Source organism: Mustela erminea, chromosome 20 (assembly GCF_009829155.1).
Source record: "Mustela erminea isolate mMusErm1 chromosome 20, mMusErm1.Pri, whole genome shotgun sequence".
In the NCBI taxonomy this organism is placed as follows: domain Eukaryota; kingdom Metazoa; phylum Chordata; class Mammalia; order Carnivora; family Mustelidae; genus Mustela; species Mustela erminea.
Genome location: NC_045633.1, coordinates 7,632,332 through 7,651,529, shown reverse-complemented (window position 1 = coordinate 7,651,529; position 19,198 = coordinate 7,632,332). Strand labels below are relative to the sequence as shown.

Genomic DNA, 19,198 nt, shown 5'->3' with positions numbered 1-19,198 from the left:
CTATTAGGAAGAGTTTGGGTAGGAAAACAAAGTAATAGAAAATGCTTTTGTTTGCTGCTGACTTATCTGATAACCAGCCTGGGAATGGGGGTGGATTTGGATGGGGTCTTCGGCAGGCCAAAGGTCACACAACTCTGCTAGTGATTCAGGGGAGCTAGGGAAAACACACCTCAGTTTCCCCAACTGTAAGTTGGGAAGGTTGGACTAGATGACTCTTTTTTTTTTTTTTTAAATTTATTTTTTATTTTCAGCAGAACAGTATTCATTATTTTTGCACCACCCCCAGTGCTCCATGCAATCCGTGCCCTCTATAATACCCACCACCTGGTACCCCAACCTCCCACCCCCTGCCCCTTCAAAACCCTCAAATTGTTTTTCAGAGTCCATAGTCTCTCATGGTTCACCTCCCCTTCCAATTTCCCCCAACTCCCTTCTCCTCTCTAACTCCCCATGTCCTCCATGCTATTTGTTATGGACTAGATGATTCTTAATGACCCTCTCAACACTGATACTTTGGTGGACATCTATAGATTTGCCTATCCAATATTCATTTCTCCCTCTTTTTGCTAAGAGACCCCTTCCCTTCTATTAGTTCATGTGGTCAGGTGGGCTGAGTCTATTCTTGACTTCAAGGGGGAGCTTGTGACCCAGGCCTGGATAATAGGGACATCAGATTCCCCTGGATGATATTTCTTTGGGATAGGCAAATGGCACTGGCCTGGACCAGATTGATCTATCTCATTTAGCCAGAATGTTAAGCACGGAAATGGGCACATAACCTACAGGGTCCACTGAGTCTCAGTTCTGGGATAATCTCCATTTCTGCTAGGGTTGCTAAAGAGGATAGCCAGGGGGAAAACTTACTTAGTAATGGGACCAACACTGAAGAAAACAGAGCTGAGGGATTGGGGAGAGCAAAACTGGGTCCTGTGGACACTTGGAGACCTGGAAACAGCTGTAGCTTATGACCTGTTACATGGGTTCTTCTTAAATACTAGAAACAATACATTCCACTCCTCTTTCATTCATTCTGCCTAAGGTAGTTTGCGTTGTGGTCGCTACCACTTGTGACCAAAGGAGTCTTGGCCAATATAGAAGCTCCACTGTTTCTTGAGATTTAAATTCTAAAAAGCCAGAAATGAAAGTCTACATAATGTTTGATTCCATTTATGTGAAATGTCCAGAGGAGGCAAGTCCATAAAGATAGAAAGTAGATCAGTGGTTGGCAGGGCTGGGAAGAAGGGAGAAAGGGGAGTGACTGCTATTGAGTACCAGGGTTCTTTTTGGGAGTGCTGAAATGTTCTGGAATTAGAGAGTCTTGATGGTTGCTCCCTGTAAGCATGCTAAAAGCACTGAATTGTGTACTTCACACGGGTATAAGAATTGTATGCTAATTTAAAAAATAGAAATAAATTTAATTATAGTCATTGAAACTCCCCCAGGGAATGAATGGAAGCAGATGCTCCCCTCACTTTCTTTGCCATGAAACACAGAAATGACCAAAGCAAGAACAGCAGAATTGGAAATGCTTTATTTCAAGGAATTACAAAATGCAGTGAAATACAGGGGAAAGGGAGTATTACTATAAACAGATGTAACAGAAGAAATGGCCACCTAGTTTTGCTACACACACAAATAGGGATCTCATTATTTAAGGTAAGATATGATAAGCTCAAAACTATAGCTCCCTAGGCATGGGGCTCCCTTATTTGATCTAGAAATCACAAGACAGCTGGTAACAACATCCCTTGAGCCGTAGCTTCTACCTCAATGGAAAGTTCCTTTGTTTTATTTACCAGATGACCAGGATTCATACACTAGCTTGGCTGCAACCAGGTCTTCCACCGCCATTCCTGGAATGGACAGAAATGTGGTTCATTTTTTGTCAGAACAACTTTTCCTGCCACAGCCCAGGCCCTGTGACTTGCAGTTTCCTAATACATTGTCCGTGCTACTAATGCCCGTCTGGGGAAACATGGACTGATATCCAGAGGTGAGCTTAGGCTTGGGAGGTCTGTGAGGGAATGGGGGGCAGGGGGGAGGGGGAAGGGGTCAGGGAAACGATGCTAAGTGAGCAATGCCCACTAAACACATTTTAAGGGTCCTTCAAAGTTGAGTTCAGGGGCCAGAAAACTTTCTATAAGGGTCCAGATGGTACATGTGTAGGCTTTGCAGGCCCTGTGGTGTCTTGGGATTAAGTCTGCCATTGTACTGCAAAAGCAGTCCTACCAGAGAGGTAAACAAATGAGCCTGGCCATGTTCCAATAACATTTTCTTTATGGACACTGAAGTTTGAATTTCATATAATTTTCATCTGTCATAAAATAGTCTTCCTTTATTATTTTTTTTTCCCAGTCATTTCATAAGAAAACTTTCCTAGTTTGAAGGCAGGATAAAAACAGGTGATGGGCTTGGTATGGCCCACAGGCTATCGTTTGTGGATCCTTGGTCTAGTCTAATCCCCACATCCTTCAGCAACCCCACTTGTCTTGCTATTTTGGATACATAACTTCACCTCAAGTGGGTATAGGTTCTCCAAGGACAGGGGCTGATTTTTATTAATTTTCATAGACACCCCTGCCCCCAGTACAGATTCTAATACATAATAAGTATTTAATATGCACTTGCTAGATGAAAAAATGTGTCAATAAACCAATCCCCAAAGCAAGAAAACAAGCATTGCTCAAAAAGGGTACAGCAGGGGTGCCTGGGTGGCTCAGTGGGTTAAAGCCTCTGCCTTCGGCTCAGGTCATGATCCCAGGGTCATGGGATGGAGCCCCGCATCAGGCTCTCTGCTAAGCAGAGAGCCTGCCTCCTCCTTTCTCTCAGCCTGCCTCTCTGCCTGCTTGTGATCTCTCTCTGTGACAAATAAATAAATAAAATCTTAAAAAAAAAAAAAAGAAAAGCTTTGGGTGCTTGATACTAGGAAATAGGGGAGATCTTGAGAGATGGCAGATGGCATCCCTGAGGGGCTCAGGGCAGTAACTACTTATCAACCGATTTGGGAGTCTTTCAGTATTTTAGATGTATCAGAAAATTATCAGCTCTGTTACTACACGTGTCCATTTCCTTAGGTCTGCTGGGGTGGAGTTGCTGCACTCAGGGGCAGACCGGCCAGGTTCAAGGGAGCCTGCCCTTGGTTGGGCTTCTGCCTGCACAACTCTGGTGGTAACGAGGCTCCCCATGGAAGCCCTTCTCCAGTCAGCAAGCAGGAGGATAGGAGGGGAAGGGAATAAAGGGGTCTCAGGTCATACTTCCTGTGTGGGTCTCTTCCGGTGGGTCTCCCTGCTATTTCTCTTAAGCTCTCTGTCTTGTAACAACTTTATCCCCCATCCCCACCTCTGATGGATACTTTCTTTCTGACTTTCATCACTTTATTATTATTTTTTTGGTTTTATTTAAATCTAAGGTAGTTAACACCTAGTGTATTATAAACTTCAGGAGTAGAGTTTAGTGATTCGTCAGTTGGGTATAGCACCCTGGGCTCATTACCTCTCACGTCCTCCTTAATGCCCATCACCCAGTTACCCCATCTCCCCATCCCCCACCCCTCCAGCAACCCTCAATTTGTTTCTGATGATTCAGAGTCTCATGGTTTGTCTCCCTCTCTGTTTTCAATCTTATTTGATTCTTCTGACTTCCGTTTAGATCTAAGTCTAAATTATTTACTGCTGACACTTGCTATGTGCAAATCATTGTACATACACATCACTGAATTCTCATAAACACTAGAGGTAACAAGCAGTGAAGAGACCGCCGTGGCTCAGACAGGTGAGGTGAGGTCCCTTGCCCAAGGACGCATGTCCAGGGAGTGGCAGAGAAGGGAAGCCCAGGACCACCCAGTTTCAGAGTTCCTGGGCTTACCTACTATTCTAAGACATGTAAATAATTGACCCAAGTGACGGATTTTATAACTCAGCTGTTGAGTCAGGTGACTCATTCCTCTTTCCACCAGTGGGCAAATCTGCGTTGTGCTCTGGTTGGATATATGCCCTGGGAGCTAGAGTCCTTACCCAAAGACTTGAACACCGTAGTCTTGTCACAGAGTGCTGGTTTCACTCCCTTCACCACTTCTCCCAGCTCAGCAAAAATCTCGGCCTGGGAAACAAACACACACTGACCTAGACCATGGAGCCAATGTCCACTCCAGCCACATTCTGAGGGAGGACAGGGAGGGCAGCCACCACTGGTAAGGGAGAAACTTGACAAAAAGACCATATGCAAACTGGCTTTCCCCATTAAAAAAATAAATAAGCATATATCATAAATAAGCATATATATGCTTATTTAATTAAAAATAATATATATATATTTAATAGAAATAAATAAATAAAAATAAATGTATACATTTAAATAATATATATTTGAATATATAAATATATTAAAACAATATACTTAATATATATGAATAACATTTCTATATATTTAAATAATATATAATAAATAATATATAAATATGTATTTAAATAATATATAAATATATATCTCTATATATTTAAATAATATATAAAATATATATTTCTATATATTTAAATAATATATAAAATATATATTTAATTATATATAAATAATATATAATTAATATATAATATATATAACAATATAAATGACATATAATATATGATATATATATAATATATATGTTATATATATATTATATATATATATATGCTATTTGCATAGCATCTGTCTTTGTGATACCATGAATGTCGAGATATAAGTTTGTGGCTGGGGTAATGTCTGGCCAAGATGGTATGTCAGTGAGGAAATCAGCATGTTCTTATCTGAACACTCATTTTGGCAGCCCTCTTCTGGATCCTATGCTCTGTTTACAAAAGAATGAGGCCAGAAAGTGGCCAACCCCAGTCCTGTGTTGTTGGCCACACTGGGAAGGTTTCCGGGCACTTCTCTCCCAATCTTACCGCCTTATAGGACAACTCAGTCTGACGGAAAAAATCCGTCAAGCTGCTCTCTCCAGGCAAAGGGGACAGGAAAACACATGTCAACACCATAATGGCCACATTACCCTAGACTGGGATTAGAAAGGGTTAAGAGATGTTTTAGGAGCTGCCAATTTTTCCCCCTCCCCAACCCCCAAAAGAGGTGGGGGTGACTGAGGTTTGGAGGAGTCCAAATGGAAGGGGAGGTTAATGGAACCCTGGGATCCCACTGAAGCCTCCTGGACAGCAGCCTCCCAGGAGGAGGGGCTCACCCCTGACAAGAGGACATCTCCGGACTCTTTCAGGGCAGCCTCATGGGAGTCCACGTAAAGCACAGCCTGTTTCATCAGCTCATCATCCAGCTCTCTCCAGTCGGGTCTGCTGGCTCCGATGGCTAAGAGACAGCAAAACAGACCGTGAGCCCAGAAACAGTGACAAAGGACACTACACGTGCCAAAGAACGGAAGAAGGGTGGGGGGAAAGCGGTGACCTAGGACACATGAGAACATTCAGATTTGGGGTGCCGCCTTTCCCAATGCCAACCCCTCCTGATCAGCAAGAATGAACACTCATCAGTAAGAACTCCTTTTTTTTTTCTTTCTTTCATTTCATATCATGATCTTTCTAAAAGATTTTGAAGCAACTTAGCATTCATTTATTGGTTGCCTCCTAGCCGTGGGATGTTTCACACATATTATTTATAGTCCTCACAAGTACGCTTCGTGTCTGATTCTCACTTAAAAGATGCACACACAGAAGTTCAAAGAAGTGGAGGTGCCTGCCACAGTTCTGTCTCTGATAAGTGCACCTAACGACTCAGAGGGAGCCATGCATTCCACGCCTCTTCTGTTTATCCGGGGCAGCGACTTCTGGACAAAAACCCTGAAACAGAGACATCACCCGCCGCTTATTCACAACCCATTCTCCTCCGTCTTTTGCCGATCTGCTTCCTCCTGAATCATTCTCATTCGTCACCCCTAACCATTTCTCTCTTAACTTTGACAAAAGAGCCCAGCACCAGGGTCACGGAGTAACCCTGATCAAGAGGAAGCTGGCTCCATCCTGGTCCCGAGATTTCATGTCCTTTGCAGAGAGCCCAGGAATTTAATGAAGAATCCAAGGAAACATGCCTCCTGGCAGATAAGACAATGCAGAGGCCACCACCAAATGCCCGCGGGGCTGGTCAGAGGGACCGCACTGGAAATGGTGGGGACCTAAGTTCACAGAAGAAAGCCGGCCCATGTAGAGAGGGCAGGCATCCTGCAGCTCAAGCTGATTGAGGCCATGTGAGAAAGCAGGGCTGCCATTAGTCTCTCCTTCCTCCTTTTTTCCCCCTTTTTTCTTAAAAGAGAAGCAGGAAATCTATTTGCATGTGTTATTTCTTGATTTTTTAGAGCATGCTATGGTCCAAACAAAACACATCTGCTGGCTGGAAGCAGCCCATGGCCAACTAGTCTTTGGAAACCACTACAAAGCCTCATGCCAACATATTATGTGCCTTCTCACACTGCGTCCAGTTTTCCCTACTTGCTCCCGCTCCTGCTGTGGTCCCTCCTCTAATTTTCAAAGAGAGTGGTGTAAAAATGTCCTTGAAGGTCATTTGTGTGAGGGGTTCTACAGAACAAAAGCACGAACCAAATGAAGCTTGTAAATAAATCATAAGCTGGTGGGAAAAACCCTGGTTTCTCAAGCCATCCCTTCTCATGGCACTTGGGTCTCCCCCCAACCCTCCCCTGCCCCAATTCTTCTGAGCAGGGCGAGTTCTCAAAGGGCTGTGGGAGGCCACTTGGGCAGATGGAGGTGTGCCAGGCAGCAAAGGGAGGGGCCTGACTTAGACGCGACCCTGGCCTTGCTTCAGTGAAGCTAGAATGGGTGAGGGTCAGACCCTGGCTGGGGGAGGGGGGCAGTGGTGCGGGGAGAGGATGAGCGAAATGCAGGCGAGAGTGGAATTGGGCCTATCTCTTAGCCAAGCTGCAAAGCAAGTAAAATCTGTTGCTGGTGTTTCCCTGTCAACCGCACTGGTAACATACTCTGAAGTATATGTGATGCCTCTGTAAACACACAAACCAATTTTGTCTTTAGGCTAGGGACGCAGAAGCGATGCCTTGACTCACAATTGAGGCAGCCCTTCCTGGAGATTCACAGTGTGAGAGAGATTCCCTGTTGCTGGCACTGAAAATGGAGCATCCACATTACAGGGAACGTGGGCGGCCTCTAGAAGCTGAGATTCGCCCCCAGGAAGCCAGCACTCTTGTCCTACCTGAGCCTGGAACAGGGGTCTGGCCTCTAGCTGAAACCGAAGCTTGGACAACACCTTGATTTCCCCCTTGTGTGAGCAGAGGACCCAGCTGACCCCTGCCCAGCCTTCCGAAACCACAGAAACTACAAGGTAATAAGTACACGCTGTTTTAGGCTGGGGAAAAAAAAAATCATTTCCATCTTGCTGAAGATTCAGCTCTTGTCTGTTTCTCCAAGAATGGGTTTCTCGTGATTTCCGATGACCTTCCAGAAAAGGGGGCTACTGTCCATAAAGCCAGAACTCACCCATCTCTTGTCTACTTATTCCCTGAAGCCTCGTCCTAACACCAGTCCCACTGAGACCTTCACTTCACTTTGGCCCTTTCCTCAGACGTGCCACACTTTTGTCTACTCCACAGAAATTAATCTTTAGCTGGAACCATCTATTTGTTTCATCTGTTTGTTTATCTGTTATCTACTCCCCCTCCCTAGAATGCAAGCACCAGGAAGGCAGTGACCTTGAGTGTGGCTTATTCTGGCCTGCCCAGCATCTAGAACAGTGCCTGGCACATGGTAGGAACGCAATACACATTAGGGATAGAATGCGTAATCTTGGCTCCTGCTTGCTCATCTGCCAGTAGGTACAGAAATCTCAGCTTCTGAGTTCACACCATGTGCTTGTCACTAAAACAGAAAACCGATAACATGTTTAAATCTCTAGTATTTGCCTCGCTATGCACAGACTCCAGTCTTCTTACTGGAAGATAATATAGAACGTAATTTAAGAGCTTGGGCTCTGAGGGTAGATCGCCCCAGTTCAAATCTTCAGAAAAATCTTCAAAACTTCAGAAGCCCCAGGAACTCTTATATTTGGAGTCCCACCCATTCCAGCACACGTGCTAATGAGCGCCCACAAGTCACAAGAAATGTCTTTTGTGCTGTAATAAAAAAACTATTTTGAGGGAGGGTGGGAATAATTCTAAGTATTGTTAAGAAAGAATGACTCATGTGGCTTTTGTGATTTAAATTTCATTACATTTATGAACTTAGCGGTGCCTGACCACCTGCCATAATGTTACCTTTTATAGAACTTTAATTAAATTTGTTGTAAGTTTCAGGCTTGTGACTTTTGTTTCATAATTTTTGAGTGAATATTGTTTTTCGGGGCTCACATGTTTCTGAAAACCTTAAAAGGCTTGGCCATTCTGCATGAGTAAAAGAGCTCTGCAGATGCAGCCACTCGGTCCAGCCTAAGGGACAACTCTGGTCACCACCTACCCACACTCACGGAGCCATTCTACTTACCATTGATGTGAGCCCCAGGCTTCACCCATTCACCAAACAAAATGGGCTCTGTTGCCATGGTAACTGTGATGATCACATCTGCTCCTGTCACAGCCTCCTGGACCGATGAACAGACCTCTACCTCTCCTTGAACCGTGTCCGCAAACTTCTCTGCATTTTCTTTGGTGCGGTTCCATATCCTCACCTTCGTTGGGGGGTAACAAGAGGGACACTGGTGTCATGATTGTTTGGCTGTTTAAGTTTCATCCAGCCCAGAGTACCAGGGGAAAGATGAGCCTCTCTAGGGTAAGGGCTTTGGTTATTTAAATCATCTCCTACGGAGAAAGAACATCTAACCAAGGGCACAGCATTGATTGCGGCAGACACCTGACCAAATATTTGAAAATGACCTTTCTCTACTCCTTTCTCCTTGCAAGAAGCAGGAACAGTCTTTCACTTCTAGCCAGAGATACCCTGCCTCTGTAGCTTAATAGCTACATAATCTAATCATTAGTGGAGCAAATTGTGGAGCTAGGAAGGCTTGGAATCAATCCTCACTCTGTCCCATACTGCTCACTCCTGAAATGACTCAACCTCACGCAGCCTAAGTTTTCAGGTCTACGAAACGCACATGATAACTGGGCACGGTCAGCATCCAACTCCCACCTTGTGTTTGAGACTGTAAAGGAGTCAGAGCAGATGTGGGCTTCTAGGACAGCACTGTGTGTGGAATAACTTGATCTCTGAAGGGGAGGTAGGGGGTTGAAAACAAGAAGGGTTTGAGCAGTGAGGAGTGCAGGGAGTAGTGACTAGTTAGAGTCCTGGCAGACGCTGGCAGGAGCCGGATAGTTCGCCTCACCAGGTGGCAGGGAGTTGCTGGCTTGCTTAGCGAACTTGCAAGCGAGGAGTGGGGGTTGTCGACCCTCAACAGAAAACAAGGCCTAAAGCATCTCCCAAAAGGAAAGGTAAGAAATACAGAAGTAAATGTTATGCCTAACTAAGTTCATCAACCAAGGTAAAAAAGAATACAGTATACCCTATCAAAGGAGAATGGTTACCCACAGCACCTTCTGGATAAAAAAATGATGCAAGTGGATATAAAAAATGGGTAACCTGCAAAGTGATGATGTTAGCACATTTCATGGAAAGATAGGATATACAACTGGGTATATCTAACATGATGGACACTACTTTATGAAAAACTAAAGAGAGGATTGGAAAGTGGTAACTGCTTATCTCTGAAAACAGATAAAAGGCATTTTTCTTTGTTCTTCCTTACAGTCGATATTTGCCAAAGCAGGGGTATTATTTTTATCATTAAAAAGTCATATTTTATGGAATGCCTGGGTGGCTCAATCCACTGAGGGCTGACTCTTGATTTCAGCTCAGGTCATGACCTCAGGGTTGTGGGATCAAGCCCTGCTTAGGGAATCCTTGCTCAGTGGGGAGTCTGCTTGCTTGATTCTCTCTCTCCCTTTGCCCCTCCGTTCTCTATGTTTTTTCTCTCTTTCTGTCTCAAATGAGTAAATAAGTCATTTTTTTAAAATGTCATATTGAGGCACCTGGGTGGCTCCATCTGTTAAGCATCTGCCTTTGGCTCAGGTCCTGATCCCAGGATTCTGGGATGGAGCCCTGCTTGGGGAGTCCTTGCTCAGTGGGGAGTCTGCTTCTCCCTCTTCATCTGCCCCCCCTCCTACCTGGGCTTGCTCGCTTTCTCAAATAAATAAAATCTTAAGAAATTAAAAAAAAAATTTAAAAATGCCATATTTTAAATCTGCCCTACCTCTCTTACACATGTGCAAAAAATAAAAGCATAAAATGTTTCCATAAGAAGTGGGAGGCAGGGATGCCTGGGTGGCTCAGTTGGTTGGACGACTGCCTTCGGCTCAGGTCATGATCCTGGAGTCCGGGGATCGAGTCCCACATCGGGCTCCCAGCTCCATGGGGAGTCTGCTTCTCTCTCTGACCTTCTCCTCACTCATGATCTCTCTCACTGTCTCTCTCTCAAATAAATAAATAAATAATCTTTTTTTAAAAAATTAATTAATTAAAAAAAAAAAAAAAGAAGTGGGAGGCATAACTGGGGCAAAGGCAGACCAGCACTGGGGCTATTGAGGCAGGGTGCTGTGGTCTCTTGCCCTCTAGGCCTCGTTCCCAGTTTGTGTGTCCATACCCATGAATGCCTAAAAAATCCCAGAGTCTCCTTAGAGAAGCACAGAGAGGGACAGAAAGGAAAACTGAATGTATGCAATGGATATAACACAATCTTTTAACCAAGTGGGCTTGCTGCGTCCTCTGGCATACCCTAGGAATGGGAAGCTGGAGACAGGTGATTCAGGTCTCTTTGCCTCCAACGGGACTTCTGGGCGAGTCATGAAAAGAGATCAGACTTGACCTATTTCAGAATAGCCCAGGTCGCAGTGAAGGAGTAGAGCTAAAGGCCCCAACTGCTCCCTCCCCTCTTCTCCCTCAAGCTTCCTGGACTTACCTCCTTAAAGGAGAACTGCTCTGTGAAGACCTCGTAGTGGCTGTAGGCCTGGACGCCAGCCCCAAGGATGCACAACACTTGACTGCTGGGTGGTTTCAAAAACTATGGGAGACAAACGAGGTGAAGGTCAAGGGAGAAAGAGCGGCCAGATGAAGAACAGATACAGTTTGAACATGAGGTGCCCAATGCTCTATCTTTGTCTCCCTCCCTATGTCAGGCAATGAAGAAGATGGAATTTTATGTTTCAGTTTCCCCTCTGTGGCGTGTGGAGAGGAGGAAGGAGCCTTCACCGAGCACCCAGTATATACCAATGCTTTATCCTCCTGATCTCATTTAGACCAGCCAAGGACCCCATGAGCTAGGCACTCCTACTTTCATCTTCCTCTTCCAGATAAAGAAATCGGGGTCTGGAGAGGTTAAGGAACTTGCTCAGAGTCCTACAACTATGACATGGCACGCTGAGGCTCCAAAACCACGTCTCTGATTCTCCAAAACCCACATTTGTTCTCCTGGGCTGCCCTGTCTTGGGGACATGAGAAGCTACACCCACTTCTCAGAGCCCCGAGTTACTTTGAAGAGCTACCTAGAACCCATGGCTCAGCCTCCATGTAGAGCCAGCCTCTGGGGCACATGCTCTGGATGTATGTGTGTCCGTGTTTGGGAGTGGGATTTATGATCACCTTCCATCAATGACTCCAGTGAAGTCATTCTGACCTCCCTGGGTGAAGTTACCACTTCACAATGCTTATTTGTTTACAGAGTCATTTTCTTGTCCTGGTCTATGAGCCCATGAGGACAGAGATGGTCTCATGTGCACAGATTTAGCACATACCTACAACTATGCATAAGAAATCAAGTGAGGTTGTTAAACCTCAGCTCTACTGACATTTAGGCTGGATAATTCCCCATTGGCTGGGGTGGGGGGCTGGGTCGTCCCATGCTTTACAGGTTGTTCAGCAGCTTCCCTAACTATGCATTAGATGCAGTATCCCCTACCTCCCCTAGTTGTGACAACCAAAAATGTCTCCCACTCCTCGATGTCCTTGGGGCCAGAGGCAAAATCATTCTGTGTGGAGAACTACTGGCATAGAGGATATCACTTGCTCCTCAAACCATCCATATTAAGCAAGACCCTCTCTTGCCGTTTCTCTATCTCATGTAGCAAATTTTAGTTCCTTGGGCCTGCTCTTTCTTACAATGTTAATTATAGCATTTCTGGAATGTAATCTTAAAAGTGAAAGTCTCTTGAATTATTAATTACTAGCAAAACGGAGTCTCAGAAATACGAGCAGATGTTCATCTCTCCTATAGCTGCAGAAGGGGAGATATCATTTTGTGCCATTAAATAGCATTCAAAGTATCTGATTTGAAACATTTTCAGAATTACAATATCCACAGAACCCCTCAATCTTATGCTCTTATGCAACGAGGAGAATTAGCTGATTTTTCTTTAACTAAATCAATCGTTTTTTCTGTTCTCAGTTAATATGAATCTATTCTAAGAAGTATGCGTGGGTTTCAGAAATTGTTGTTGTGTCCTGTAAAAGTAACCTTCAACTTCTGAAACTAAATCTTTAATTCTGATTGTTGTCTTGATAATTTGTTGCCTTGGTAATAATGTTACAATTGACATCCCTTTCCCTAAATAGTATAACTTTTGTAAGATTTATTTAAAAAAAAGAAGAGGACTAGTGGTACTTCATTCTTTTACCATAGCATGCAGATAATAAAAATATGTTGAATCTGGTAGGTTTCTTATGGTAGAGTTTGAAAGTGTGTGTGTCATCGGCGTCTGCTAATGAGTAGCACTGTGTCCGTCTAGCCTTGCCATGTCTCCAGCTCCCACTTAAGAAATGCTCCCCTGCACTTCCTGTCCTTTAGCCACACCAGCTTCTTTGCAGACTCCCAAGCACATGTACTTCCATCAACCACAGGGCCTTTGCACAGATTTTCCTCTTCATGGAATACTTTCCTTTCTGTCCCTTACGAGTAATTCCTACTAAACTTCAAATTTCTGCTCAGATATCCTTTATACAGGAAAAGCCTTCCCAAATTCAACAGACCTTCTGTTATACCCTCTCACAGCATTTCTTCTCTTGCATTCAATGTATTTGTCAGGGTTGTGATTTTACATTTGTTGGTATGATCTTTGGGTTAATATCTGTTTCCGCAAATGGACTCTGTGTTCCATGATGGCAGGTACTGTTTAGCTCACCATTCTATGCTCTATGCGGAGCACTGGGCCTGGACCCTGGTGGGCACTCAAATATTTGTTGAACAGATACATGCCAGGGATAAACCCTGATATATACTGTCATCTTGAGAAAGCATGTCAGAGTACTCAACTCAGGTTACGTGCAACCCATATGCAAAGAAGTTGTTACAGTGACTGTCAGGCCCGAAAACTTCCCATACATCTCATCCTCCCTAAAGCCCTAAACGAAAGAGAAGCAGAAAAGAAAACATTCTCTGTTCCAGGGAAAAAAGTATAATAGCCCCTTTGTTCCTTATTGAAATAACCCATCTGTATCCTTGGGCATAAAGCTGTGACATTTCAGCCTAAGTTCTGAGCATCAACTCAATGATTCTTAACTCTTGTGGGAGTGCAGATTTTTATCAATGCAAAAAAGCCCAGTGTAACTGGATGCTGCAAGAGTTTGGTTTCCACAGGGTGCCTGGGTGGTTCAGTTGGTTAAGCATCTGCCTCCGGTTCAGGTTATGATCCTGGAGTCCTGGGACTGAGCCTCGGAAGACCCCGCAGCTACACGGCATCAGGAAGCCCTAGCCTCCATCTCCTCCCACAGCAAATGGGGCCAATAATATCTTCTTTGCTTTCCTCACAGAAACCCAAAGATATGTCAAGACAATGGGCTGGAAATTATTTTGACAAGACCTTCACACACAAATGTAAGGCAGTATTGTACCCTTGAACATACATGTGTTCCTCAGGGAGTCCCTTGCTCATTTCAGTCTGAGTTAGGTCTGGAGATAATTCAAAAAACCAGTTCGTCCAGCTGTGTCCTGTAGTCTGCCCCCTTCCTACACGATTACCAGATTAATCCTACATTCTTCTCCCCCCATCCTGCGTTTAAAAAATCTTAACCATCTTACGATCTGAACACCTGGTGTATGCTCCTCTCCACATCCCACACTTCCTTTATGCTCAGGCGTCACAAACTAGCATCAGCAGACCTTGTACTTCTCCATTTCATGTGAAGACACCCGGTTTTCCAATGCTCCTCTTCTTAACCCTAACCTAACCTCTAAAAATACTGTTTTTCTTGTAGGATGACCTGACACTGCTTGGGAACATCATCGCTTTCCCTTCTGCCTGAAGAGTGTCCCCCTCCCCTCTTCACTCACTTGCTTCCTTCAGTCTCTACTCCAATGTCACCTTCTGGGAGGGGTGAGGTCCTCCCTGGATAATTTGGGAAGTCACCACTCCCAACTGAGGATATTCTCAATTCTGCTTTAGTTTGTCCAGCACACTGTTTTCTGCTGGAAGTAGGTTTTGTTTTGTTTTTAAAAGCAAATCCTGGGTGCCTGGGTGGCTCAGTGGGTTAAGCCGCTGCCTTCGGCTCAGGTCATGATCTCAGGGTCCTGGGATCGAGTCCCGCATCGGGCTCTCTGCTCAGCAGGGAGCCTGCTTCCTCCTCTCTCTCTCTCTCTCTGCCTGCCTTTCTGCCTACTTGTGATCTCTCTCTGTCAAATAAATAAATAAAATCTAAAAAGAATTAAAAAAAAAAAAAGCAAATCCTATTATATTATATTATATTATATTATATTATATATAGTATAGTATATTATTAAATTCAAAAGGGATTTGTTGTTGGTTAATTATTTTCTTGGCAAATCAAACTTTTCACCTTGTTTATTGTCTAACCAACCGTGCCTGTTTTGCGCATTGCCATATCCCTGATATTTAGAACAGTGCCCAATACATGGTAGGATCTCAGACAGTATTAGCCAAATGAATACATGAATCTGCTCAGATCTCTTCAGCTCCCCCTCAGCTTCTTGGCTTTGACCTGTGGCAACCACACTGATTTACCAGGAGCAATGTGGGATAGGGGCCGCAAAGCAGTCCTGGAGTCATAAAAGTCAAATATTAAATTCTTGCTCTGTCACTTAGTAGCTGTGCAATCTTGGGCAACTCACCTAACCTCTCTGAACCACATTCACTAAATCTGGCAAATGAAGATAATCGTATCTACTTTGCAAGGTTGATGTGAAGATTGGGCATAATGTATGTAGAGTACCTAGAATCCAGTAGTGCTCATTAAATGGTAGCTAATAATTTCGTGAATCACTGTGTTCACCTTATGTCCCATACTTGTCATTTGGAGTTCCAGCTGTGTCCAAAGGAATACCAAAATAAGTTCCTCACATCGTCCTTAGGCTTTCAAGCTGGAGACACCCAACCTGACTCTCCAGCAAACCTTAGCAGTACAGCCTGGCACTAGTCTTACCTTGGTGGCGATGGCAGAAACTGCAGCTGTTCTCTTTGCAGTTATGATGTTTCCATCCATGACCTTGGAGGAAAGGAGCGACAGTGAGCAAGGGGCACTCCTCACCAGAACTTAAGCAGAGAGAAGCAGCTCAAAATGAGCAGCCCTAGGAAGCATCATACTATCCTACAGAGAGCACAGGCTTGCTATCAGATTTGGATCAAATTCTTCCACTTAATGAGAAATGCAACTTTGAAGAAACATCTTACTCTCTAAGGACCATTTTCCTCACCTGTAAAAACAAAGAAATAATGCCAACCATTCAGAGGATTTTTATGAGGCTTAAAAGCAGTCACAGAAATGTAGATGTCTCATATACGATGAGCCCTCAAGAATTGCCCATTTTCTTCTCTTGCCCTGGGTTTCTCAAAGCATCAAGTGAAGGAGGAATTTGAGGAATTAGAGTAAGTCATCTGACATCTGTTCAAGGGCCATGAAATTCTGTCTCTGCCACACATGTGGGGAGCTTTGTGAAGTTACAGAGGCCCAGACACATTAACTACTCTGTATCTCGAAGGGAGGGACACAGGCATCCTTGTTTTCAAAAGCTCCCCAGGTGATTCTGAATTACATCTTGCTAAAAATAATCACCATCCTTTGCACTATCCTCCTGTTTTTAAGTTAGCCATCTTGGTTGAAATTTACCAGGTAGCACCAGTGTTCTCATATTTACAGAAAAGGAAGTGAATCACTTACTACTGAACAGATTCAGGAAGGATCTAAAGGTCTTGTCATTTCGTTAAAAGCCCGAGGTCGTCCCGCTTTGCTAGGGAACCACCTTTGGCAGGTGGTGTGAATGTCATCTCCTTTGAATGAGTGTAGGTTGGGAAGAGCTAGTCTTTCCAGAGGAGTAATGTACAGCTGGGTTCCTGTACTCAGGGAGCCTGAAATTCAGGGGAGGAGGATTTAAGATCCAGAGATTTGGGTGGAATAATGAAGATTGTCCCTGGTAACAACTCAACTGCCTGGTCTCAGAGCCAGCTTGCAGGGTAGAGGGCACAGAGCACATGAGTACAGAGTACAAGTCCCATGATCATACAGGTCTAGCAACGATTCCCTGGGCCTTTCACAAACCAGCTGTGTGACCTCAAGCAAAGTGGGCTCAACTACTTTGAGCCTCAGGGACTCCAACAGAAATTGGGGGAGGGGGATGTGAATTAAAATCTCCCGGGTCTCCTGGGTGGCTCAGATGGCTAAGCGTCTGCCTTCGGCTCAGGTCATGATCTCAGGGTCCTGGGATCCAGCCCTGCATCGAGCTCTCTGCTCAGCAGGAAGCCTGCTTCCCCCTCTGTCAGCCTGCCTCTCTGCCTACTTGTGATTTCTCTTTCTCTGTCAAATAAATAAATAGAATCTTTCAAAAAAAAACAACAAAAAACCTCTCCGCATATTAATTCACTGGGAGAAGGCATCTTGTGATAGTGCTCCATTTAATAGGGAATATATCATTAACGGATGCCTGGGTGGCTCAGTGGGTTAAGCCTCTGCCTTCGGCTCAGGTCATGCTCTCAGGGTCCTGGGTCCTGGGTCCTGATCGAACCCCGCATTGGGCTCTCTGCTCAACAGGGAGCCTGCTTCCCCCTCTCTCCCTGCCTGCCTCTCTGCCTACTTGTGATCTCTCTCTCTCTGTCAAATAAATAAATAAAATCTTTAAAAAAAACCCCTCCCATCGAGGAATATTGTCATAACTGAGATCAATTTCTCTTCCTTAGCACATGGTAAGCTCTCAGTAAATGGCAGTTGGAAAGGCAGGAGACACAGTCTCCAGAGGATATGGACCATGGACTTAACACTGAATAGGTCTGAAGTATAGTTATGTAAACCTGGGTAAGATGGGCATCGTTGCTCTAGGACTCAGTTTCCTCATCTGTAAAATGGGGGCAAATACTACTACTTACCTCACAGAGTGGCTTTAAGTATTGAGGGAGTGAATACAGGTAAAGCGTTCAGAACCATGCCTAGCCAATACAAAGTGCTCAGTAAAAGGACTACTGCTCTATTTTGATGCTATCATGAAATGTTAAAACAGGTTACTGTGTATCTCTCAGGAAAGACTCCCCAGGATTACAGGACACTCGTTTTCTTCCACATTACAGAGGTTCACTAAATAAATGTTTCCTTGGCTACTGAGTTTGATTAAACTGTATATTGGAGTAACTTGTATAGGACAAGAAGCTCTTGTCCTATACAAGCTCAGGAATGAGGAGATTGTTACTTCCACACTGTCTGTCACACACTTGAAGCAACAGTGGGCTCTGGTGCTGGGCTATATGCATCTTCAGGCAGGCCTAGAAACAGACACACGCTCACAGGTAATCTTCACCGCGGCTAGTATCCAGAGACATCATCATCGTTCAGACAGGGGCACGTGTCTCCCCGTGCTCACTCAGAGAACTAATTTCGGAGGCTAGCGCTGGGCCCAGGGGCCCCACCTCACCCCAGGGCAGGGAGTTTGCTCACCGCCAGAAGGGAGCCATTGCTGGGCTCAAAGAGCAGCACAGTGGCCTGGTGAGAAGGGACCGTGGAGGCGGTGCTGTGGCCCTCGTAGAAGGTGACCAGCTTGGTGGTCAGGGCATCCTCGGCAGCACTGTAGGCGGGCATGACCCCCAGGAAACTACAAAGAGAGAGGGAGTGAGTAGCTTCAATCCCTTCTTACCAAGACTGGGGGTGTCCTATCAAGTCCCCATATACCTTCCTTTCTCTTTCCTCAGTCACTGCCCTACTGTCCTCCGTTGCCCCCACTCCTCTGTCCTACCTTTAGGCAGTACATAGAGTACATTCAACAGCACAGAGCCATCTGGATGAGAAAAACCATTCCAGTTCTGCCACTACCTATGTCATCTTGGGTAAGTCACTTCACCTCTCTGAGTCTCAATTGTCCCCATCAATAAAATATTATCAATACCTACCTATACGGATAATGTGTTGAATTTAACAAGATAAATCTCTATAAAGCGTCACTTGACCGGTGGCTAGCGCCAATATTAGGTGGCAGCTGTTACCAGCAATGATTAGGCAGGCAAGCCCTCTTTTCCTTTCTCCCGCTGCCCCCTTCGCTTGCCTCGCGTTCCACCTTTCCAGTTTCTCCAGCCCTTAACCCCGGCCTTCCTCACTCACCCCCTGTGCTTGGCCACGGGCACCACGGTGCGCACCGGCTGCATAACTCCTCCGTCGGGGCCGCTGGAGAAGTTGGCCAGAGCCGCCTCCAGCGGCGGGATGAGGAGGCTGGAGCTGCGGAGGTGCTTTTGCACCTCGGCTGCGCTCAAGAACGCTGGCGCCCGGCTCATCTTGCCACCGACCTCCTAATTGCAGCTAGGGCAAAGCGCTCGGTGTTTCCTGGGGCTGCGCCCTATATGAGCGCACGGCGCCGCGGTGCCGCCTACTGGTCACCGCCCAGCTTCAGGGGCGGAGCAATGCTGGTCTCCGCCCACACCCCCCCTCCCCCGCGCCCCCAACCCGCGCCGGCCTCGGTTGGTTGAGCTGGGTCCCCTCCAGCTACGGATTCCCCAGGATCGCAGTTCAGGCGGTGGGTTGGTAGGTAGTATTCTTGGGTCCGGTTTCACAATTCCTCTGGTTAGCTGTAGTCACGTTACTTGCAAAGGGCTTAGGCACCCCCCATCCCTCCGCCCCCCACCCCCACCAGTCGTCCCCTCCGGGAAAGAGGAGGCAGGGGAGATGGAGGGCAAATGTTAGTGAGGGTCCCTTTTTCTTAAATTATTATCTGCTGCTAGGAGACCTTAGAT

The 19,198-nt window shown here is 45.4% G+C and overlaps 1 protein-coding gene across 1 annotated transcript; it reads right to left on the bottom strand.

The window, feature by feature from the left end:
* Positions 1-1,509: 1,509 nt before the first annotated feature.
* Positions 1,510-18,844, bottom strand: CRYM (crystallin mu). The gene is made up of 8 exons (XM_032328508.1): positions 18,573-18,844; positions 17,916-18,069; positions 15,420-15,482; positions 10,951-11,052; positions 8,484-8,667; positions 5,213-5,334; positions 4,014-4,098; positions 1,510-1,853 (listed from the first exon to the last, which is right to left on the bottom strand). Exons 1-8 carry the CDS (start codon positions 18,740-18,742, stop codon positions 1,789-1,791), a joined length of 945 nt encoding a protein of 314 aa, XP_032184399.1. The 5' UTR covers positions 18,743-18,844; the 3' UTR covers positions 1,510-1,788.
* Between the last annotated feature and the right edge of the window lie 354 nt (positions 18,845-19,198).

Coding starts and splice junctions, on each gene's coding strand:
- CRYM (XM_032328508.1), bottom strand. CDS start 18,742: ATGAGCCGGGCGCCAGCGTTCTTGAGCGCAGCCGAGGTGCAAAAGCAC. Junction 11,053..15,419: donor TTTCTGCCATCGCCACCAAG/GTAAGACTAGTG, acceptor TGTCTCCCATAG/TTTTTGAAACCACCCAGCAG. Junction 5,335..8,483: donor GCCTGGGGCTCACATCAATG/GTAAGTAGAATG, acceptor GCTGTCTCTTAG/CCATCGGAGCCAGCAGACCC.